A 25,436-nucleotide genomic window follows, 5' to 3' on the forward strand; every position below is an offset into this window, starting at 1 on the left:
GAGCTTTTCATTTGTTGAGTTGCTCTGTTTTTCCTGTAACAAGGGAAAGGTAACCTGCTGTCCTGGTTTCAGCTGGGATAGAGTTAACTGTCTTCCTAGTAGCTGGTACAGTGCTATGTTTTGCATTCAGTATGAGAAGAATGTTGATAACACAATGATGTTTTCAGTTGTTGCTATGTAGTGTTTATACAAAGTCAAGGATTCTTCAGCTTCTCATGCCCAGCCAGCAAGAAGGCTGGAGGGAACACAGCCAGGGCAGCTGACCCAAACTGGCCAAAGGGGTATTCCATACCATGTGACGTCATGTCCAGTATATAAACTGGGGGCAGTTGGCCTGGGGGGATTGCTGCTCGGGAACTAACTGGGCATCGGTTGGTGAGGGGTAAGCAATTGCATTGTGCATCACTTGTTTTGTATATTCCAATTCTTATTATTACTACTGTCATTTTAATATTGTTATTATTATCATTATTAGTTTCTTCCTTTCTGTTCTATTAAACATTGCTTATCTCAGTCCATGAGTTTTACCTTTTTTCTCTCCTGATTCTCTCCCCCATCCCACTGGGTGGGAGGGGAAGTGAGTGAGTGGCTGCATTGCTTAGTTGGTGGCTGGGGTTAAACTACAACACCTGCTTAAAAGGCTGTCACTGAAGTGGCAGTGATACTCACTGTCCAGAGCTAGGAAGCAGCAAGGCCTTACTTTCTTCAGAGACCACTTACATTACAAATTCTTTGTAGATACTATCTTGAACCAGAAGGTCAGTTGGCACAATTCTATGTCTGTTACAAAGCAATAGAAACCTGGTAACTAATTATCATAATTGTTTACTGTTCAGTATTTTTTTGTTTTCACATGTAGATGCAGAGACGACCACATGATACACCTCATCTTCCCACACATTCATACTAAGGAATTGTATTCCATATAGACATGGCTTGTGGCACAAGTTCTGGCACTGACACCTGAAGGAAAGTTATAAGACAGCAAGCTTCTATTTACATATACTTAGAATAGATAATTGTCTTCTGAAGAATGAAAATGGACACAGCTACGTAACAGATAAAAGTAATAATATTTAATTCGCATTTCCCTGTTTTTGTACATAAATTCATCTTTAAGAAGAATTTGTTTCCGTAATCAGTATTTGAAAAGCATAGAGAAAATTATGTACAACACTAGAATCAACACAGTCTTTTGAAGCCATTGCATCTTTTAAAGAAAAGTAGTAATTTCTATTAAAATCCAGTTTGATTTGATTCAGACAAACTTAAAATTATAGCAAATGTTTCATTGCTTTGCAAAATGCTGGTTAAGTTAGGCACTGCTTAATGTTTGGAAGAAAAGTTGTCTAAAACACAAAAAAATGTGCTTGCACTAAAGAAATATTGTTGCTATATTATATGTGTGTAGGCACATGTGTGTGCATATACGTAAACACAAAGAGAAATCAGTGTTATTTCCATGACAGTCTTCTATCTTCCAGTGACAATATGCATCTTATATATGTTATCAGTTGGGCTTTGAAATACAACTGTTTAAAATATCTGTGTTTCTTCACATTCAAAAACCTATCTCGGTAAGAAAGGACCAAATATTAAAAGCTTTTGATTCTACTGCATGGTCCTTCAGCAGACAACATTTCCATAGGGTAAATTTATGTCTAGTATAATTCCAATTAAACTAATAGTTGTAGTTAAGACCAGTTTGATTCTATTCTTTCTGCAGGTAAACTGGTATATATTGTAGGTAGACTGTATATCTTCTGAAGCATTTAATATGTTTTCCATCAGTGAAATAACTCAACTGCACACAACAAAACATGTCACAAACGACAAATCAGAATACATTGCTTATTTCTGTTGGTACAGGCTACTCCCTACAGTTCCTCAAAAGTCTTTGTAAGGGACAGTAGATATGATCATAATTCTGAAAACTAACCAGCCAACCAAAAAAACCAGTCTGCAGAAGGTGCTTTAAACATCTTTACAGAACTTTTCGGCACAAATTCAGCACAGCTTTCAATAGTGGTATATTAGAATAATAGGACTCTTTAATAAAAAAATAAAATTGGGTGATCTATAATTAATAAACGCATGAGAACAGAGCTTCTAGGCTAATATTTCACTATCTAGCTCAAGTAATGTAAAAACAAATATGAAGACATAAAACAACAAGTATAGTGGATTTTATAAATCCCGAAGTTGTTCACATAGATCTAAGTTTTTAAAAAATATTTTTTTCATTCTCTCTTTTTAAATTATCCTGAATAAATGAAGTATGCCTACAACACAATGGGCACATTCAGTTCTAGTTCCAGTTCATTCCAGTATTAGAGAAGTCTGAATGTGGTATTTTCAAAGATGTTACCTCTAAGCCTTTCTAATTTTTTTATTACCTTAAAATATTTTTCTGAGATTGAAACATTTTCTCCCATCTGTCAAAATATTGCTAGCAGAATAAAGCTGGTAGTAATTTGTCAAAACATTTAATTCCAAAAACAATCTTAAAATCAAGCCCAACTCCTTGAGCTACTTAGAATAAGCTGTCAAAGAGACAAAATGTTTTCAGAAGACTTTGAAGGATTTTGCTATATTTGTTTTAAAAGCATTTAAGCAAAAGACTAATGCAAGTAGTAAAATAAATAGACAGTTAAAGCTGAGTTTCCATTTTTTGCCTAAAGCTACAGTTTGCCATATATAACTTAGATAATGAAAATTACAATAAGTGCTCCAGGGAAACTACATATACCACTAGGCAGGCTTCCTCTCTTCATTTACATCTCCTCAGGGAAAAAATACAAACAACAAAAACAATAAAAAAGGAAACAACAACAAAAAAACCCTCACCAAAAAAAAAAAAAAACCAACAAAACAAACAAAAAGCTCCAGAAAACAAAACAAATAAAAACACTTATCCATTAAAATTTTCAACAGCTATCCACAAGGAAAATGCAAAAATCAGAAATACACTGTTTCATGACTCTATTTTCATGCCTTTGATATACAGATTTTACAAACATAAAACTCTTAAAGAATATTAAGGCTACAAAGTTAAGCACTCTGAAGTTACAAAACTTTGTATTAGGATTGTCTTTGACATTTTAATTTAACTGCTGTTCTTATATGCAGTACTGCAAAAATTTTAATTAAATGTTCATATGCTATTAGGAACCTTATATCAGGGATGAATGTTACTCATTTAACAACAAGCTTGTATGATTATTTTTTTCCCTATTCAGTCATTAAGGTTCCAAACTCAGTTTTTGGAACATTATCTACAGCCTCCTTTGAAAGCAGAATTGTTCACTTCTTCAGTGAGCTCCCTAAAATGTTCAAGAAAATCACTTTGAAACATGTTTTACCTTTTCAACATCCCTCCAGTATGAGAGAATCCTCTACACTACAGATGTTGAGTGGAGTCACCAGCTTCCTTTGTAAACCAGTTTTCCCCCAGTCTGGCCTTTTGCACATAAGCTCTCCTCACCCCTAGCCCCAGTATCACCACACTGCTCCCCCGTGCTGATCTCCTTGCCTAGCCAGCAACTCTACCCATCCAACTCCCAAACCTAACACCCCTAATAATCTGTCTGGTATTGCTTCAGTTCCCTGTGGATGCTCTATTAGCATGTCTAGTTAATATACCATGTCTCTACCTGCCAGTTTTTCAACTAAAATTTTACTCTGCCTAGACTATTGTTTCTCCAAATAGTGAGACATTTCTGAGCTGGGAAACACTATCCATTACAAACAAGAAAAACAAAAGCTCTAAAACTAGGACGTGTCTCATCACCCTGATACTGCCTTATGAACTCTTGGTTGGATCTGGCCCTTGCCTCAAAGTCTGCCCAGCTTGCCTATGGTGGGCACTGTGTGGAACCTGGGATCCTGCAGGAATTTTTCCACTTCTGCACAACACTGCAGGGTTGGGAGTTACTCCTTGCAATTTAAAGGAGTCTCAAGAGCCTTTACAAGCTACAGAAACCTCCCCAGTTTGTTTCATGTATCTTAGAATTACATAAAAGTCCTGTATCAGATCCTCTTGAAACACTTCCCATGTCTCATCTGAGTTCACCTCAGAACTAAACCAGAGCTTGAAAAAGTCCTTGAAGAACCGCTTTTTTGCTTTGTAAAAGACAAAGAGATCCTCAGCTATTCCTTTAAGTTTGGGCTTTGCAAAAGCTTCTACCAAGTGTCAAGAGGGACAGGGCAGGGTAGATGTAAATGTCATTCCCTGAACATCCACACAGAGGGCTCCCAGCCATTTCATACAATATGAGATTTCCCATATAATCTTTCTCTTCTTTATAAAAGCACAGTTTTTTAAACTTTCCCTGTATTTTCCGGCTATAATTACATACTCGGAGTCTCTAAAAAGCTCCTGTGAAAGCACCTGAAGGGTAAAGAAATATCTGCCAACAAAAAAGGCTGGACTCTCAGGTTTGGCTTTAAGAAACACTAGTGAGAAGAAATTCTCTCTTTAATTGCACTATCGAAAAAAGCTTCTGGGATGATACAACTTACGCACTACCCTTCTTCAGAAATACATCTAATGGTGTGTGACCACATGCACTGTTCCATAAAATCTCTGTGACAGGGGTGTGGGTTGTTTTGGGTTTTTTTTTTTCATTTGGGGGGGAAGGATGTTAAGACAGCCAAAACAAGGCTTAGGTTATTCAGGTGAAATAGGCATTCTGAGAGCCCTAGAGTGAAAGCGGTATGTGCCCAACAGTGTTTTCATTCTCAATAACTGTAGAAAGACAGAATCTGTACTACAAACGATAAGGTCCATGGAAGCAGGATTTGACCTTTGAGCTATGGAAGCTATATTTATGTTTATATATATATATTTAATATATATAATATTATAATATATCACTATAATAGCACAAAAAATGACATGGATTTTGCTACTGAACTGTAACTTGTCTAATACAGCAGATTTTGAAAGACACACTTAATAAAGCTAATCTGTTTTTGCAACTTCCAACAAATACTGTTTTTCCATTAAACCTATTCATTCTTACACATTAATTTCTGAGAATCATATTTGAGGGAGGAAGAGAAACAGGAAATATAACTGACTGAATCAAAAAGCTTAATTTCCCTGAAAGCAGTCAGAGTTTTAAGCTCTTGGAAAAGCTGCTTATAGTTATGTATTTCATTAAAAAAAAAAAACAACAAAATGCTAAGGGGACTAAAACAACATATAGACCAGCATGTTTTGTCTCAGCTGTATTTCCAAAAAAATATGCTTATGTAGATATTTAAATGTTTTTCAAAATACCATACATTGAACTCTTCCCAAAAGTGAGCCACTTATCTGAACAGCGAACTGCCTAATGCAGCTTAAGAAGCTGTTGGCCTTCCCTGCTGCAACGGCACATTGCTGGCTCCTCTTCCAACTTGTTCACCAGGACCCCCAGGTCCTTTCCTGCAAAGCTGCTTTCCAGCCAGTTGGCCCCCAGCCAGTACTGGTGCATGTGGTTATTGCTCCCCAGGTTGAAGTTCAACAACGAGAAATGCAGTCTTGCATGAGGTTCCTGTTGGTCCCTTTCTCCAACCTGTCAAGGTCCTTAACAAAGCTGTTAAGCAGTACTGGCACCAGTTATCAACCTCTGGGGCACTCTTAATAGTTACTGGTCTCCAGCTGGACCTTGGGCTGCAGATTACAACCCTTTGAGCCTGGCAGCTCAGCCTGTTTTCAGTCCACCTCTCTGTTCACTTATCTATCCATACTTCAGTTCATTCGTGGGAATGTTATCGGAGACTGCTGAAAGCCTTACTGCAGTATAGATAAACAACATCCACTGCTCACCCCTCATCCATTTTGCTAGTCATTGCATTGCAGAAGGCTATCAGGTTGGTGAAGCATAATTCTCCATCATAAGTCCATGCTGACTACTCCCAATCACCTTTTCCTTCATATGTTTGGATATGATTTCCACAATTATTTGGTCCATCGCCCTCCCAGGGATCAAGTTGAACATGACCAGCCTGTAGTTCTCTATGTTCTCCTCCTTGCCCTTCGTGAAGACAGGAATAATGTTTGCTTTCTCCCAAATACCACAATCTTTCAAGGATAATCAAGAGCAGCCTTCAGAATGACACTGGCCACTCCCTTAACACTCATGGATGCATCCCATCAGCTCCCATGGACTTTTATTTGTCCAGTTTGCATTCCTCAATCTTCCCCTACTGAGTCTTCTGTGCTCCAGACCTTCCTAGTGGTCCCATGGGCCTCAGATTCCTGAAGGTCTGTCTTATCAATAAAGACAGAGGTGAAGAAGGTATTGAGTATCTCAGCCTTCTCGATGTTCCCTGTCACCAGATGCCCTGTGCCATTCAGTAGTGGGCGCACATATTCCATAGTCTCCCTTTTGCAGCTGATACACCTGCAGAAGCCCTTCTCATTGCTCTTGTCCTTAATGCCCCTTGCCAGATTCAACTTTAAGTGAGCTTTGGCTTTCCTAACCCAGTATCTCCCTATCCCTCCAGAGTCACCTGTCCCTGCCTCGACTTCCTGTCTGCTTCCTTTTTATGTCAGATTTTTGTTAGGAGCTCCTTGTTCATCCACATAGGCCTCCCAGCACTTTTGCTTGACTGTCTACACATCAGGATGGATTGTTCCTGAGCTCAGATGAGGAGAGCCTTGAGAAATCAACCAGCTCCTCTTGATCTCTCTTCTCTCCAGGCCTGTATCAATTTTAATTGTGGTGTAGCTTGGTATAAGGGCTGTGCCTGTGTGCACACCCAGTGCACTTAAGTCATTAATTCCCTGGGTGGCCCACGAACTCCCCAGGTAGTTCTCTACAGAGATGAGATAAAAGGACTTATTTGCAACTCCAGTTGCAAATACTTAAAGTATTTGACTAATTGCTAAAGGAGCTTGCCATGTGGGAATTTTGAATGGTTCTAATGATTTCCCCAGGCAGGTCCTGCTGTGCCTTGACAAACTCATCTGCTTCAATGTGCTGATTAACATCTTGAATGGAGTCTCTGGCCTTTGCAGTGAAACACTCAGGCAGTTTGTACAGCAGACTTAACCAAGTTGTACATAGGTAAGACACTTGCAAATAGTTAGTAAACTGTTCCTCCTGAGGCAGAAATGGTCACATACAACAATCTTTGTAGTTAAGATTATTTAGGAGATGATTTGTACATAGTTCAAGATACTCTGTAGCAATGGATCACGCATGTGCTGGAGAGGTCACACAAGACCATGAGTCAGCTGGGTTGTAAGTATTCAGTAGAACTGTGGTTTGGAGAGTCTTACGCAATCCACATGAAGACACTGTTGCAAGGACCCACCATTCAGACCAGCAACTGATTGATTTGTTCAAGAGATTTGATTGTTGTGGGAATCTGTGCAACAAACTTCTTCTAAGGGACACTACAATAGAGTATTTATTTCTTTTTACTGTGCAAGTCCATGACTTGAAAAGCCATCATTAATCACAGACCCTTTATAATTTATGATTTCTGTTTATTTACCAGTATTGGTACTTCATAGGCTCCTAAAATGTCAACACAGCAAATGAAATACAGCCACTTGATATAGGAATTGCTACTGTTGGCATATGCTACAGGTGCAGTCAGTAAACCAGACCAAAAAATTAATGTGATCAAAATTTGTGTCTATAATGAATTAATTGTGTTCCTGCTTCTAAAGTAACATTTCTTTCTGCATTACACATTTATACTACTACATTATTACGATAGTCTGAAAAATGAATATGACAAGATATGCATACAAAGTATTTTAAGCATACGCTTAAAAGACATACACTTAGAATCAAATAATTCAAATCTCATTTTGCAATGAAGGAACATAAGCAGATCATTGCCTTTATAAAAAGCCTCACAGATAGCCACTGACTTGGCATCTGTGTTGAGACAGGAATAATAACTTGATAGATATGTGGCTACATGAAGAAAATAGGTAACTAGAGGAACACTGCAATTATGACACAAATATATACATAAAATGTACAAAGTTCTGCAAACAATGCCATTTCTTTTATGAACACATCTTTTCATCCTTTTCTTTTCTCTTACTCCTGACAATGCTGACACAAAAAAAAAGTTGTGTAATAAATAATTCTGTAAACATTATACACATATTTTTAAAAGATAGCAGAGTACATAGACAGATTTCAACATCGGTTGCCATAGGTGATCATTTAGACTTTCCCAGCTGGTTTATTTCACTTTTAGTAAGTTTTAAGTTATTGAAAAGCCCTCCATGCTGTGCCAGTTTTGGCTGGGGTAGAGTTAATTTTCTTCATAGTAGCTGGTATGGGGCTATGTTTTGGATTTGTGCTGGAAACAGTGTGATAACACAGGGATGTTTTAGTTACTGCTGAGCAGTGCTTACACAGAGCCAAGGCCTTTTCTGTTTCTCACCCCACCCCACCAGCGAGGAGGCTGGGGGGGCACAAGAAGTTGGGAGGGGACACAGCAGGGACAGCTGACCACAGCTAACCAGAGGGATATCCCAGACCATATGGCATCATGCTCAGTATATAAAAGTGGGGGAAGAAGGAGGAAGGGGGGGACATTTGGAGTTAACGGCATTTTGATTCCCCAAGTAACCGTTATGCATGATGGAGCCCTGCTTTCCTGGAGATGGCTGAACACCTACCTGCCTGCCGATGGGAAGTGGTGAATGAATTCCTTGTTTTGCTTTGCTTGTGTGCACAGCTTTTGCTTTACCTATTAAACTGTCTTTGTCTCAACCCACAAGTTTTCTCACTTTTACCCTTCCAACTCTCTCCTCTACCCCACTAGGGCAGGGAAGTGAGCAAGCAGCTGTGTGGTGCTTAGTTGCCAGCTGGGGTTAAACCATGACACATATAAAGTTTAGGTCTCCATTTCTGACAAATACATATCTAAGTAATAAATTAGTTTACAGAAGAATTGAGGAGAGTGTTACTGTAGTAATCTATTTTTGATAATGTTAGCATATTCATTGAAATAATTTGACATCAAGTTAGCATTTCTTTTATAAACCTGAACTCAAAAGAAATTATAGACAAAAAACTATGTAAAAGAATTAAGACTAACTATATTGTGAAATACTGGAGGGAATAAAAATGACTGTTCACATGCACTGAACCCAGAGACGCACAAATATGATACAGTCAATGTAAAGAAAATCTTTATGTAAATTCCAATTCCTTTACTACTTCCACCGTAATCTTTATCTTGTACTATACAACCCCAATAAATCAAAAATAAGTGGTTTTGGCAGCATTGAGATGGTTCTTAAAATATTTCAACTCTTCTTCAGCTGTGTGAATCGCTTTATGAAATTGCAACACTGAATGTTGAAATGGCATTATAATAAATAATTATGGCATTTGTGTGCTTTTTTTTTTTTTAAATCACTACAATAGCTGCATGGATTCACATTTAGAAATTTCTACCTACAGCATGAAAACAAAGATTTTCTCTAAAGCCTGACACTTAGACATTTATTATTGAAGATGATTTTACAAGAGTCAAGATTTAATTAGCTAGTCCTTCAGATGTACTTCGAGGCCTGGACACCAATTCATGTATTTCACTCCTGTTGGCTTGGACTTATTAAGGAAAATGCACAGTTTTACTAAATGACAAATTATTTTGCGAAAGTAACCATCTTGGAAAATCTTCTTCCAGGAAATAGTTGCATTGTTCAGAATATTTTTGTGATATAAATATGAAGCAAGTAATATTATTTTAAATACCTCGGCATTGTGCTCATTTACTTCTCCAAATCAGGTAAGATTTTTTGTTGCTCACTGTCAAGTTTATGGACAAATGACAGTCATTTACAATATCAATTCCCATTAAAGGCAATTAGATTGGGGAAGAAAGCATAAGTAGTTATGCCCGAAGTGGTATTTTTAAGTATGTTAAAAATTATTAAGACAAAGTGAAATGATGGAATGGCCCTATTTAGGAAAGAGTGTTCCATTCTTTGTCATTACCAAGCAGGGAATGGGTCTGTGGTATGAACGACTGAAATTGTAATACTGTTCTGGGATTTCAGAGCAGATAAAATGCAGTACAGACAAGTATCTGTCAAACAGATGTCACATATTAAGATGTATGAATAACTGTAATCCAGTACTGCATTCCTTATCTACATTAATACATGTAAGAGGAATGAAGGAGAAAGAGGGCAAATGAAAAATAAAAACTCTTCTCTACAGGCTTCTAGTAATTCAGCGTGATTAAGACAGTTCTCATAAGGACTGATAATACACATCCCAAACATTTGCCATCTGACTCTGTTCACAGTAGTGCAAGAAGTAACTTTGAGGAAAAAATACAAAATATATCTGATTGCTATCAACCATCTTTAAAAAACCCGAAAGATGGCACTCTTAGAAACATGATCTAGGGAGCATGATCTAGAAACATAAAGTATTTCTTCATCACACACAAATATACAGCTATACCAAAAGTACAAATAAATGAACTTGAATTTTCTGAGTCAATAATAAAAAATCTATTATATGCAACACTGGAAAATACTTTTCTTTTTTAACAGTTATAAATTAGAATTAATGTCTCATTAAAAAGGTTATTTCTTATCATTAAAATATTTATGGAAAAAGTTTATAGGCGCTGCACTGAATATATAAGAAAATATATTTTAACTGATGCTGCAAAGAAAAGAAACAGACCTCAGTCAGCAGGGCACAAACCCAAGACCTGTGGGTGCCCAGGGGAACTGGTGAAGTTACACACCAGTTTAACACAGAGAACAAAGCGCAGGGCTGCCCACAATACTTTATTCATTCAGAACTGTTACTTGCGATTCAGGGAAAATTGGGAAGCATTGCTCTAAACAGGCCAACAACTGAAGTGATAGTATTGTTCCATGAGGACAGCATTTTATTTTACTTTATTAACTTTGCCTTATTCAATTTTGCTAAGCCATCAGTCTAGCTTTGGTATTAAACATGTTCATCATTTATTACACTTACACCACATTGCTATAAGCAAATCCAGCACCTGAATTCAGAAAGGGGTTGGGCAGAATCCCAAACTATTAAAAATTAGTTTGTACTTTTGTAGCTTCATAAGCCTCTAAAGCCACAAAGCCATGAAGGTTACTTTTAATTAGAAAAGGCACCTTCAAGAATTTATTACATAAATCTTTATGACTCTTTACATGATCTACCCACCAACTGGGATTTATCCATCCTCATCTCCGGCAAATTATGGTGGTAATATACATGTCTCACCCACCAATGCCAGTCTGTAAGTCCCAGCTGAAGCAGTGCAGAAGTTTTTTTTTTAGATTTATTTTTTTTTAAGATGTTAGTTATTCTTCTTGTCAGCCCTGAAATTCAAGGCAAGAAATGGAAAAACTGCCAACTCTTGCTGCTGAAATTATTTTCAGGGAAGCACTGTCTTTCCTGCAGCTATTGACTACTTGGAATGAGACGTATTTAGGAACTCCCTCAACAATTCCCAGATGAATATGTATTATCCCATTCTGTCCATCCCATTAACAAATACTCCACTTCATGGGAAGGCAGGTAAAGAAAGAAATGGGAATTATGGAGTCCTTTCCAAACTACCCTGCTCCCACTGCTACCCTCTAATTTGCGTTCTGCTTGGACAGAGATTTTTCCCTAAATAGAAGCATCACCCATAGTAATCGGTCACCTTTGCCTTTTGGGGACACAGTTGTTTAGGCCCTGCTAATTATGAAGTGCTTTACAGAACTCAGAAAATGAGTAATAACCAAAAGCTTAATTTCATAACCAACAACTTGTTCAGCTTTGTTTGTGCCACCTGACTTTAAAGGGAGGGATTCTTTTTAATCAGCCACGGAAGAGAAGAATTTGTATGCAAACAGAATTAAGCTATCAGTAAAGCATGCCAGTTGAATGTCGATTCATTAAACAGGGCTGCATCTGAGGACTAAATTAGGCATAGGGAACAAAAGGAAAAAAAAATCTATATCTTAAAATGTGATAGGGTCCATTTACACTCCTAGATGAGATTACTTTTCTCTACAATACATTACCCAAAGGCACTTCCAAAACTGAGGGAGTATATTACATGGCGCTAATCAGAACTTTTTCTCTAAGTAGGTCAAATGTTGAAACAAAATCTTGAAATCTTATGCACTGTTAAAAAAAACCCAAACCTCCTGAAAGCAGTACAGCCATGGTGCTAATCACCTTCTAAAATATAAAAACCTTCTGCATAAACATTAGATGTAGCACTTCAAAATGCACAGTCATACACCTGAGGCTGTTCTTTCACTGTCATTTTAATTCAGTTTTTAATAACCAACTGAATTTTAATTAGATGAATGACTTTATTTGCATATATAGTTTAACTTCACAAAGATTGACTTATTTAATATTTAGTTTTTTCTGACATCAAAACATGCCCAGTTCCAAATGGTCAGGCATATTTAGACTTTAGGAATATATTCTTTGTTTAGAAGAAAGTGACTAAGGCAAGATAGGTGTTTTTTCTGTTTTTATTTACAATAGGCATATTATATCTCTGAATAGCTGTGACTGAAAATGAGGCATCATGGGGAAAGACAGTGAAGGTACTAACAAAACTGAAGGTGAAACAGCTTTCATAGAATCATAGAAAGGTTTGGGTTGGAAGGGACCTTAAATATCATCTAGTTCCAACCCCCCTGCCATGGGCAGGGACACCTTCCACTAGACCAGGTTACTCAAAGCCCCATCCAACCTGGCCTTGAACACTCCAAGGGATGGAGCATCCACAGCTTCTCTGGGCAACCTGCTCCAGTGTCTCACCACCCTCACAGTAAAGAACTTCTTTCTTAGATCTAATCTGAATCTACTCTCTTTCAGTTTAAAACCATCACCCCTTGTCCTATCACTACATGCCCTTGTAAAAACTCCCTCTCTGCCTTTCTTGTAGGCCCCCTTTGGGTACTGGAAGGCTGCTATTAAGGTCTCCCCAGAGCCTTCTCTTCACCAGGCTGAACAACCCCAACTCTCTCAGCCTGTCTTCACCGGAGAGGTGCTCCAGCTCTCTGAGCATCTTTGTGTACCTCCTCTGGACTCACTCCAACAGGTCCATGTCCTTCTTATGTTGAGGGCCCCAGAGCTGAACACAGTACTCCAGGTGAGATCTCACCAGAGTGGAGTAGAGGGGCAGAATCACCTCCCTCAACCTGCTGGCCACGCTTCTTTTGATGCAGCCCAGGATACGGTTGGCTTTCTGAGCTGTGAGCGCACACTGTCAGCTCATGTCCAGTTCTGCATCCATCATTACCCCCAAGTCCTCTCCACAGGGCTACTCTCAATCCATTCTCTGCCCAGCCTGTATTTGTACATGGGATTGCCCCGACTCATGCACAGCACCTTGCACTTGGCCTAGTTGAACTTCATGAGGTTCGCACAGGCCCACCTCTCAAGCCTGTCAGGTCCCTCTGGATGGCATCCCTTCCCTCTGGCACATTGACCACACCACACAGCTTGGTGTCTGTGGTGGTGCATTTCGCCCCCTCTCTGGGCCAATCTATGAACTTGGGAAGTCTTGCTAGGCCTTAGCATAAGTGTAATGAGTTGGGCAGTTAAGTGTCCCTTGACCGTACCAGGAACTCTGGCATGGCTAAGACAGGGAACTGCACTGACTGTACCAAGGGCTCCTATTGCCTGGCAGAGGCTGGGAACAGGAGTAGGGATAATTAGTCATTTTCTGACTACCTTGGGACATATCTCAGTCCTCTCCTGACAGCCTTGGAACATCCCATATCTGAACCTTAAGTCATTCTCTGACAGCCTTAGAGCTTTCCTTATCTGAATTGTAACTCATGTGAACCGGTACCAGCGCAGCTGGAATTCCAGTAATTTGCTGCTGACTAAAGCCAATCATCTCACAAACCTATAAACAGCAGTACTAAGTGAGACTCTTTAAGCTCTCCTGGACTGCAGCAGGCTACGACCAGCATCTCCCTCTGAGTGGACACCTCTTGGAGCTCACACACTCTTCAGTTTGCGAAGATCGGAGGTCTATTGTCGAAAGCTGATGAGACTTGCGTTGATACTCTTCGCTCCTTGAGGTTCAACCCTTCGTCCATTGAGAAAGATGCTGAAGCATTTGACGTGAATATTTTCACTGAACTCAAGGGGAATTTTTAACAGGTATACCTCTTTTAATTGCTTATGTATATCTCTCAGTGTCTTTGTGCATGTGTGTGTGTACTGACCTGAATATTCTATAGCAAGTATATTACAAATACTGCTTTTCAAATCTAATACATAGGTTACTGTCATGAACTTTATTCACCTGTGAATGAATCTCAGGCTGCTATTATACTCATAATCCCTTTAGATATAAACCATTGACCAAGTCTGGGACCAAGAGTTCATCCAGCTGTACCTAGACTCTGACAGGAGTTTAGAAAGCAAGGGCGTCTTCTCTGAACTTTGTGAGTCAACAGGAGGGTCTCCCGAACCTTTTTACATTCCCAATCTCTGTACCAATCATGATAAATCAATTCTAACCCGAGTTTCCTTTGTATATTTCTTTCTTAACCTTTGCATCAATGGTTTCTATATACATAATTTTAGTTTGATTATAACTTAATTCCTCTGTGTACGTTTCATCCATGTATTAAGTAATAGAGTGAACCTTGCCATCGAATTCTGTGAAGTTGTGCTTTTATATAAATTCCTATTAAATCTTTGGGGTTTTTTTTTTTGCTAATACCATTGGAGGTGATTCTTTAAGCGGTCCAAACCACTCTATTTCATGACAGCATCATCAGCAAACTTGCTGAGAGTGCACTCAATCCCACTGTCCATATCACCGACAAAGATGTTAAACAGTGCTGGTCCCAATACCAACCCCTGAGGAATGCCACTTGTCACTGCTCTCCACTTGGACATTGAGCCATTGACTGCGACTCTTTGAGTGTGACCATCCAGCCAATTCCTTATCCACCAAGTGGTCCATCTGTCAAATCCATGTCTCTCCAATTCAGAGAGAAGGATGTCATGCAGGACAGTGTCAAATGCTTTGCACAAGTCCAGGCAGATGACGTCAGTTGCTCTTCCCTTACCCACTAACGCTGTAACCCTGTCGCAGAAGGCCACAAAATTTGTCAGGCATGATATGCCCTTAGTGATGCCATGTTGGCTGTCATCAATCACCTCCTTATTTTCCAAGTGCCTTAGCATAGTTTCCAGGAGGATCTGCTCCATGATCCTGCTGGGCACAGAGGTGAGACTGACTGGCCTGTAGTTCCCTGGGCCTTCCTTTTTTCCCTTTTTAAAAATGGGAGTTATGTTTCCCCTCTTCCAGTCAGCGGGAACTTCCCCAGACTGCCACGACTTCTCAAATATGATGGATAGTGGCTTAGCAACTTCATCTGCCAGTTCCCTCAGGACCTGCGGATGCATCTCATCAGGTCCCGTGGACTTGTGCACCTTCAGGCTCCTTCAATGGTCTTGAACCTGATGTTCTCCTACAGTGGGCGGTTCTTCACTCTCCCAGTCCCTGCCTTTGCCTTCTGTGACTTGGGTGGTGTGGCTGGAGCATTTGCTGGTGAAGACCGAGGCAAAAAAGTCACTGAGTACCTCAGCCTTCTCCAAATCCTGGATAACTAGGTCTCCTATTTCCTTCCAGAGAGGGCCCACATTTTCCCTAGTTTTCCTTTTATCACCTATGTACCTATAGAAGCTTTTATTGTTGTCCTTGACATCCCTGGTCAGATTTAATTCTATCAGGGCTTTAGCTTTCCTTATCTGATCCCTAGCTGCTCGGACAATTTCTCTGTATTCCTCCCAGGCTACCTGTCCTTGCTTCCACCCTCTGTAGGCTTCCTTTTTGTGTTTGAGTTTGTCCAGGAGCTCCTTGTTCATCCATGCAGGCCTCCTGGCGTTTTTGCCTGACTTCCTCTTTGTTGGGATGCATCGCTCCTGAGCTTGGAAGAGGCGATACTTCAATATTAATGAGCTTTCCTGGACCCCTCTTCCCTCCAGGGCTTTATCCCATGGCACTCTACCAAGCAGATCCCTGAAGAGGCCAAAGTCTGCTCTCCTGAAGTCCAGAGTAGCAAGCCTGCTGTGCGCACTCCTTGCTGCCCTAAGGATCTTGAACTCTACCATTTCATTGTCACTGCAGACAAGGCTGCCCTTGAGCTTCACATTCCCCACCAGCCCCTACTTGTTGGTGAGAACAAGGTCCAGCATAGCACCTCTCCTCGTTGGCTCCTCCACCACTTGGAGAAGGAAGTTATCACCAACATGTTCCAGGAACCTCCTGGATTGCTTATGCCCTGCTGTGTTGTCCTCCAACAGATATCGGGGTGGTTGAAGTCCCCCATGAGGACCAGGGCTTGTGAAGGTGAGGCTGCTCCTATCTCTCTGTAGAGGGCCTCATCCACTTGGTCTTCTTGGTGGGGTGGCCTGTAGCAGACCCCCTCTATAATGTCACCTGTCCCTACCCTCCCTTTAATCCTGACCCATAAGCTCTTGGTCAGCTCCTCATCCATCCCCAGGTGGAGCTCCATGCACTCCGGCTGGTCATTGATGTAGAGGGTGACCCCGCACCTCGTCTCCCCTGCCTGTCCTTCCTAAAGAGCTTGTAGTCTCCCATTCCAACATTTCAGTCACAGGAGCCATCCCACTACGTCTCTGTGATGCCAATAAGATCATAGCCCTGCAGGCGTGCGCATGCCTCTAACTCCTCTTGTTTATTCCCCATGCTACCTGCATTTGCATAGAGGCATTTAAGTTGGGCCCCTGATGAAGCTGACTTACTGGCCAGAGTGGCTGGAATTCTTTTGTGCTGCCAAACTTCAGAAGAGACAATTCTGACTTCAGGTTCCAGGCAAACACCACTTATACACTGTCCTATATCTACTGTCCTGTACTGCACATAACTTTGCAAATTCACAAACTAAAAATCTCTTTAGTAGAGTATGTTTTCTAGCCATTATTCTAAAGCCTAATTGAAGATTATCCATTATTATCTTCATGCCTTCTTTAAAAATTCAGAAACAAAACACATACCAGTTCGTGGATGGGCATAGAAGGAAGGAGTTGCCATGGATTTAAACGGAAATACCGTTAACTCCTCTGAAGGCATGTGCAATAAAGCTCTGCCCGCCTCCTGGGCTAACTGAAAGCTGTTTAACTGCAGTTAGGACAGCTCAGAACCCTTGCTGCTAAGAAATAGGCTCTATTAGCTTGGGCATAGTACCAGCACAGTTTTCTGTAATCTCAGGATGCAGAGAGAATCATCTTCCAGGTGTTTGCAGCATGGAAACAGTAAACTCGCATCTGTCTAAAAAGGACACATTGACTTACTGATGTTACAGCTGTAAGTGCAGAATCAGGATTATGAATTTTGCTGAAGTATAACCAATCGGGGAATGATGACTGGAAGCAGCTGAATCAAATCTAAAAACAGTTAAAATATGTGAAATATGACTTATTTTCATTAAAATAGAATGGAAAGAAGTGGGTAACTTGCTGGGGAGTACAGTACTGTACTTTGGTCTTGAAAATAGAGCCAAAGTAGCTTCCTCAACCAGGTGAGAGTTAGAAAGGCCCAAGGGGAAGTTGCACCTTTACCACACAAAAAAGCAGCTTAGTAATGTACTATACCCAAACTGCTGCAAACTGCTTCAGCAAGAGCTTCACATAAAGGAAAGGTATTTTTTAATTGTTCAAGAGTTCTGAGGGGTTTTTTGGGTCTATGATTTTGGAGGGGTTTTTTGGTTTGTATGGGAATACAGAAAAATTCTGGACAAGAAAATAGCTTGTCAAATAAGCTACTGTGTCTTATGGAAAATAGAATAAAATGCATGCATACAGCCTGCATCTCTGTTAATGTAATTCCTTGCAAATAAGACAGTAGGTAAGCAAGATCCTCATATAATCACGTAAAACCAAAGACAGAGTCTAGGATGCTACCTTGCAGAAGGAACAGATTATCACAGTGAAGAGTACTTGAAGGAGGAGGGTTCTTTGAAAATGAGAGGATCCTACCTAGGTGCACAACACAACATTACTGTGCAAGTGAAAATTTGGTTTGTTTATGTTCTTCACACACATAACCTGTAGGCTATATATGACTATTGGCTGTGTGTCTAAGAGTCACGCAGTAATAACATAACGTCATTTTTAAGCCCGAGTCAAATTCTGGAATGATTCCGTATTTCTCCCCTCAAGTTAACTTATTGTGAGTTAATTCAAGGCACCAAACATAGTTTTGTAAAATAGTATGTAGGCTTCCACACATTTGTTCTGGTCTACAAGTATGTGTTCAAGCATGAAAAATAACCTAAGTTAATTAGCAAATAAGGAAGAAGAGTCTTCAGCAGACATACTCCAAGTTTTGTCACGCCTTCACGGAAAATAAAGTAGCTCTCCTAATTCAATCTCCACACTAAGTATTCTTAGTAGACATGCATGACATTAGAGAGAGAAGGTTTTGGTTATAAACCACAAATACTCATTAAGGAACTGTTGCATGGCCTTTTCAGGCAAATAGATGTCTGAGAAAAGAGTATATTATTCAGAATTTTTGCCAATTTGTTATTAAACAGCATTCAACTGTATGTAACATTTTTAAATGCAGCAATTCAGAGTAAGTGAGTACATGAAAGGATAAATCTGGTTCACAAAGTCTAAAATCTTCTTCACAGTCTGGGAAAACACTACAACAGGGAAAAAAATTTCATAAGAAAAATCTTCATCTGTCAGTCAAAGATTCTCCTGGCATAACTTCAAAACTTTACTCCCACTTTGCTATACGTTTTGATATAAAAGTTCATCCTTTCAAATCATCATGTTAGACTAAGCTAGCAATCTTGCTAGAATATCTGCAAACAGAAATCTGTAAAAGAGTAAAAAATGGTTGCAATCTCCAAAACATACTTATGACCTCACACCTTAAAATTCAGAGGTTTTTTTATTCTTAAATACTGTGTTCATCTGCCTAAAATAGTTTGCTTATGGACCTTTTTTCTTCACTCTTCTCCCTATGAAGACAGATATGAAAGGAATTGGAATCATAATACCAAACATGAAATGAATAATGCTGTTCACAGTTATTCAACAAATTGTACTATTTATTTCCAAATGATTTATTTAGTGAATATTTTCTGCTGTATGAAAACAATGTATTAAGTCCTGCAATCTTTGTGTCTTATTTGTACAAAATGCATAGAATTTGCAAATAGATCCCATGTGAAAGAAAGAAGAAACCTCCCAAGTCATATGACCATTTCTTAAATAAACAGCAGCAATAACGATCTTTTGCACAACAAAGATTTGACAAATAATAATAAGCTAATGAAAATCTACAATTACCAGGATTATAAATTATGGAATCATCAGCAGCATTGTTTTCATTTACAAAGCCAAAAGTAATTATAAATAATGAAATAAGAGAGCTCTCGTAACAGCCTTGGTTAAGAGTATCAAATTAGTGAGCTGAGCATAATTTGAAAAATATAACAGCACTGAAGAGCGGTCACAGTGATAATAATTGTCAGCATCTGCTATTTCACTGCAATAGTACATCAAATCCAGCTGTAAATACAGGGCTTTTTAAGCTTTCTCACCGAGTTCTACACTATCCTGCTTCCGGTACTTTCAAATGCAGATGTGCAACGATCATGGCTCATACAAGGATATTCAATGAAAAAATTATGATTGAGAATAAAATTACTTACCAATATTTATGACACAAGAGGTGCCCTTCTAGACAGAAACTCAAATAGGACAAATGTTTTCCAGCCTCTATTAAAATATTCTCAAGTTGTTATTTGACAATTTTAACTCTGTTCCTACAGAACTCCTGTATACTATTCAAACTAATTCTGTTCCATTTCATCTTCCACCAACACTGGGTAGAAAATTGGATCAACAAAATCAATCACACTACTCGGTGAATTGTATTATTCAAAATTCTCTATTACCTCATGAAACTTATACTGCCAGAAAGACATGCTGACATCTGAGATATAGAGGAAGCAACTTAGAAGGTTCAGAGAAGCTTTAAAAGGTTCTACTTCCTACAAGTTACAAACCCTCCAATTGTGACTAATTTGGGCTTCATAACCATAATCTTCCTTTTGGATTATAAAAAGTCCTGGGAAATATCAAACCCTGCCTTTATTCTAAACACAACGGAAGTTTCATTTCCTATAAGCGCTCAGGCACTGAAGGTGGGAGTGCACCATGGAAATTATATAAAATTCTAATCATGGCCCATGTGTCATTTGCTCTCCACAGGAACTACAGAAGATGACAAATGCAGGCTGGACCTTCCAAATACCTATGATGGGGAGGGAGGTTACAGGCAGATGAAGCAAAGCAATGTGCAATTGCCACAGACATTTTGGTGGAACTCCTAAGTATCTTCTATAAACTGTGAAATCTTAGATAGCTTCATTTTTTCTGCATGCCTCCAGAAACAACTACATAGATAGTACAATATTAAAGACTCTCCCTCACCATTCCTCCTTCTGACCTCCTCCCACCTACAGAAGTATTACGTGATCAGATTTTAGAAACATTATTTAAAATATCCTATGTACCCTCACACTGACAGCAGTGGTCATATACAGTATGCTGACTTGCATTACACTTCATGTATAAAAAAAACCTCAGTAACTGAAGACTACTTTGAGTGCTACATATTCCCCACTCACAAGTTTGATTTTAAGACCTGACCTGCCTTTTTGTAATATTATTTATTTTGCCTGTTATGGATACAGAAACGGTACTGTTTTAAACTGGAAAAATGTATTTGGGAGGAGGTGGGGGTTGTGCAGCAACCTTTTCTGTAACATTAACACCACATAGCACAGAAAAGGCACAGAAAAAGTCACCTTGGAATTATTTACATTTGTTTGTGCACCCCTTCACTTACAACTAACTGGAAGAGAAAAAAATGAGCTAGAGGAGGAAAACTGTCTAGCAGCAAGCTGTGCTTGGAGACAGATGTCAAAAAAGTAGGTTTCTTGGCTTGAAAGAATTCCCCCCCCCCCCCCAATATTCAGAATCCAGTGAAGTTAATTAATTTCAGCGACAGTCAATTGAACAGTTAATATGAACAGTAAGTCTACACTTGTTATGACTACAAACACCACAAATTTTGGAATGGATAATATAAAAATTGCTTTGAGATGAAATACTGGATTGCGAACAATGCTCTGAAACACTAGACAGCTTTGGGGTCCCAGAGGTTAAACGGCTCTGGTAACACAGATAATTAGGTTTTAAGACTTCTAAGCCACAATGGCTGTTTCTAAGACCAAAAAGAGATGGCCTCAGGAACAGCACCAAGTATATCTGGGGGCTAGAGAGAAAGGAAGAAAGAATTGACAACCCAATACCTTAAAAATTAAAACAACAGGTCCCACACACTATTTGGCTAAAATGTCATATTTTTAAAACAATCACTTTTTGCCTCCCACTTTGCAACAGATTTGTTACTAACATTTGAAAATTTTTCCTCTGCATACAGAAGAGTTGAAAACTTATTTTTAGCCTGGTTTCCTAAGGAAATGAAACTTATCCGTCAGGCCCTCATCACAATAACTTTTGAATTCATAGAATGAATAGGGTGTAAAACATGTTAGGTTCCCAAAAATGGCAGCTAGGAGAGGAAAGGGAATTTAACTAGTGCTCCCACTGTGGGCTTCCCTTCGCTAGGCATCAGGGAGAACACCCAGGAGCTTCTCCCTGCCACCTCCAAGACCAGGCTGCTGTAGCTGTGTTGCTCAAGGGTCTAGGTGGAGGCACGAAGGGATAAGGCTGGTTTTGTTCCATTGGATTGTTTGCTTTAATGAAAGCTGGGATGATCATATAGTTGCATAATTCCAGTTCGGTTGCAAATGAAAGTAGCATTGACCAAATCCCTCACTCGTGTATCTTGTCACAGGTCCACCAAAACTTTTAAGAACAGTGTAGATTTGCTGAGAATCCAGCATCAGACACAGCAATGCAGTGAAGACTGAAGTGGTGAAATTTGTTACTGACATGAATGAGAGAAAAACTTGAAGAATTCCAAGAGGATCTCCTGTAGCTGGATAACTGGGTGAAAAAATAATAATAATAAACTTTGGTGTAAAGAAGCAGAGGGCAATATTAAGGGTTAAGATGTCTGCAAAACAAGCTTATTCTGTCACTTCAGTAAGAACAAATTACTTGCTAATTAGCTTCATGTTGCTCAGATAAGCAATATGGATGGCCTCAAAAAGCAACATATTCTGCAGCTATTACTACTCTGTAACTTACTCATGACTGTTAGATTTTAAATTTTTTTCCCTTACAGGACTTACTGGATGTTTTCCTTGATGGCTCTCCAAAACCACCGATATTAAAGATAAGTTTTGTGAAAGCCTTTTCATTACAGTACACCCATATTTTAGGGCAACAGTGGCTAGCAAGCACAAGTTCTCTCCTAGCTGAACCTTCCATGGTCCAGCATGTTTTCTCATGCAAGATTCAAATGGAATTACTTCTACTGTTTTTCAGTATGAGAATATAAATGAAACTGTAATAATTTCAAAACCTTGTTTTTATCAACCTCATGAAACTCCTGAAACATTTGGCTTAATGTTTTTGTCTTTCAAAAGTAAATATCCAAATATGAGCAGAAAACACAGAAGTCACTTCGCAAATACATGTTGCAGAAACTATAAAGTATCAATGTGAACAGACAGCTTGCACTAAAATAATATGAATTAAGGTGTTGACACCATGTTTTCAATGAAGAACCTAAAATGTATTGTCAACTTTTTCATGATGCCTTCCCTAGGAAAAATGCCCATTACTGGGGTTTTTTGTTTGTTTGTTTTGTGTTTGGGGTTTTTTTTTGCTAGGAAAAGTATCATTAAAAAGCTGCTAACACATTTCAAGTAAAGCTATTAAGTAATGAAATATACTGACAACAGAAGTTAGCGCATCCCACCAAATGAACAATGCTATAAAATAGATTCTGAACTGATGTGCCCTTCCCTAGTTTTTGGGTATGTTTAGCCATGTCACAGACACATTATCAATAAGACAAAAAGAAATAGCTGTAACAGCTGAAACCCCTATTACAACTTTTGGCTGCATACTAAGAATCCAATCTAACTCCCATTCAGACCAGTAAAAACAGGCTAGAGCCTTCAACTGTACTGCTACCAAGACACCAGGCTTGAACTTCATACGGACAATGACAGTTTTTTGAGCACAGCAAGCGTAAAACCAGCTTATTTTAGCCTTAACTATACGTCGCCACTCTAAGACTACTTCAGGTTATCTAGTGTATTTCGAAGTGAAATTACTGAAAAGTATTTGCTTGTTTATTTAACCTATTATTGAGGATTTTTAACTATAATAATAATTACTAACAGGACCTGCAACAGAAACCATGAAACAAGAATTTTCCACCCACCAAGTAGTAATAGAAACCAACATAGATGGTTTCAGCTTGTGAGGGACAGCACAGTGTAAGATATAGTACTTGGGAGAGAAATCGAAGTTCAGTTTTCAACTCATTCAAAAACCATCAATTAAGCCACCTTTCAGACTTTACGGGCTTGCATTGGTTTTTCAAGTGTTATTATTATTTTGGTAGTTGGCTTCTAACTTGTCAAGGGAATATACCCTTCTGACCCTGCATGAAGTTCGTTGCTAAGGCAGAAATGTGTCTCGATTTGTTTACTATGAATAACACATAGGATCATATTTTTTTATGATTATGAAAAAATAACACAAAGCAATACATCTTATTCAAATTTTAATCACTGAGGATCACTTCCAATTCAATTTTCAATTTAAATCTTAAATGAAAGGAACTTACCAGTTAGAGCGTGCATGGTCTCGTTTATGTAACTCATGGTGATTTAGAAAGCTAGCAAGGCTGTTCTGATATTAAAAGCAACAATGAAGGGAAGTGGTTAGTCAACTAGCTGGTTCTGTTATTCCCTCCCACTTCTTACAGCGGCACCTAACTCTGTGGACTCATAATTCAGCTTACCATCCCAGTTCTTCCTTTTGTTTGTTTAAAAAAAAAAAAAAAGCACCACCACATCAGTTTTGCAGGATTATTACAGTGTTTCAAACCAGATGTTCAATACCTACAGCCATAATAAGGTACCAGATACAACATCCAAACAGTAATAATCTCTGCCCAGTTGGGGGGGGGAATCATCAAGAACCACCAAAAATCTACCTAAAAGTAGTTTTTCTCATTGCTGCTTTGACCTGAAGCTAATAAAATGCAAAATATCCTGCATTAGTGGGGATGGAAAAATACATTAGCTGTATATATCATTAATCAAGTTACCTAACAGACTTGATTTAGCTGACTTTGGAGTCCACAGACAGGAATTTTTATGCAGGCATTTATGCATCTGTGCATGAATAGGGGATGCTCTCTAACAAAATATTAGTATTTTATAGTCACTTCATACAGGTCAAAGTGACCAAGGGTAATGAGAAACAGAAAAGAACTAAGAATTATATAATTATTTTTTAATTAATATGTTTATTTTTTGCCTTAAAGCCACATTTGTAAACGTATTTTCAGACCTACACTGTATGTTTCTTCACTTCAGGTAACAATGTGGTTCAAAGGAATTTATTTCAAATTACCATTCCACTGCTGAGCCATGATTTTTTCTAATACACAATCTTTAACACCACATGTAAAAGGGACTCTGAAAGAATTAACACAACCTCAGTGTCCTGATTTAGTAAGCTCCTTGAAACACAAAGAATTTCCACTTTTAGCAACAGTATTTGGGAAAAACCAAGACATCTCCCTTTGCTTTTGTGCATTAAAAAAATATAAAACAGACTAAGACAAGTTGGTTAAAGCAAAGCCACAGAAATAGCCCAAGTTTATCTTCACATTTGTGGTCTCATGGTTTACTTGATGCTTTCCTCTGGCATTTGTAAAGTTGTCACGACCCAGGCTGGACAGACCAGGGAGTCGTGTTTAATTCAAAATTCCCTTGGGCTAAATTAAGGTGAAACGACACCAAACAATCAGTTAAAGATTTTATTTACGACAGAAGCAAACAGAACTGGGGAGGCATGGTAGCAGGTGGCAGGGTTTCTCACAACAGGAATTGGCATAAGACTACTTCTGTAAACCATGTAACCATATACATCAGTTCAGGCAATAAAGAGATCCCTCCCGTTGAGTCACGAGGTTCAGAGCAGACCCCCTTGCCTTCCAGACTCCTCCTCAGAGAAGGGCCCAGGGGCGGCTGGATCCACTCTTAGTCTCAGACTTGGTCAACGGTTTGTATCTTGAAACAGATGAGGTGTAGGGATTGTGGAAAAGGAAAAGGAAAGAGAGAAGAAGAGAGAGAGAAAGGAAGAGAGAAAGATTTCACCGGTCCTGGGTCCAGTGTTGGTTCAGTCAGACGAGGTGTCCAGTCAGCCGAGGGGTCCAGTCCCGGTGGGCTTGCGCAC

At 39.1% G+C, this 25,436-nt stretch overlaps 1 protein-coding gene across 3 annotated transcripts in view; it reads right to left on the reverse strand.

Annotated features, from left to right (window-relative positions):
- LOC115338876 (collagen alpha-1(I) chain-like) overlaps positions 1-25,436 on the reverse strand; it is a 143,443-nt gene that overhangs the window by 39,740 nt on the left and 78,267 nt on the right. Inside the window, exons 3-4 of one of the 3 annotated variants that reach the window (XM_030007874.2) lie at positions 23,815-23,879; positions 19,067-22,055 (exon numbers count right to left, since the gene is read on the reverse strand). The exons of the other annotated variants lie outside the window; for them this stretch is intronic. Coding sequence (XP_029863734.1) covers positions 23,858-23,879 — 22 coding nt within the window. The 3' untranslated portion in view covers positions 19,067-22,055; positions 23,815-23,857. Of the gene's footprint in view, positions 1-19,066; positions 22,056-23,814; positions 23,880-25,436 lie in introns of those variants that run through there. 3 annotated transcript variants of the gene reach the window in all.

Source organism: Aquila chrysaetos, chromosome 3 (assembly GCF_900496995.4).
Source record: "Aquila chrysaetos chrysaetos chromosome 3, bAquChr1.4, whole genome shotgun sequence".
Taxonomy (NCBI): domain Eukaryota; kingdom Metazoa; phylum Chordata; class Aves; order Accipitriformes; family Accipitridae; genus Aquila; species Aquila chrysaetos.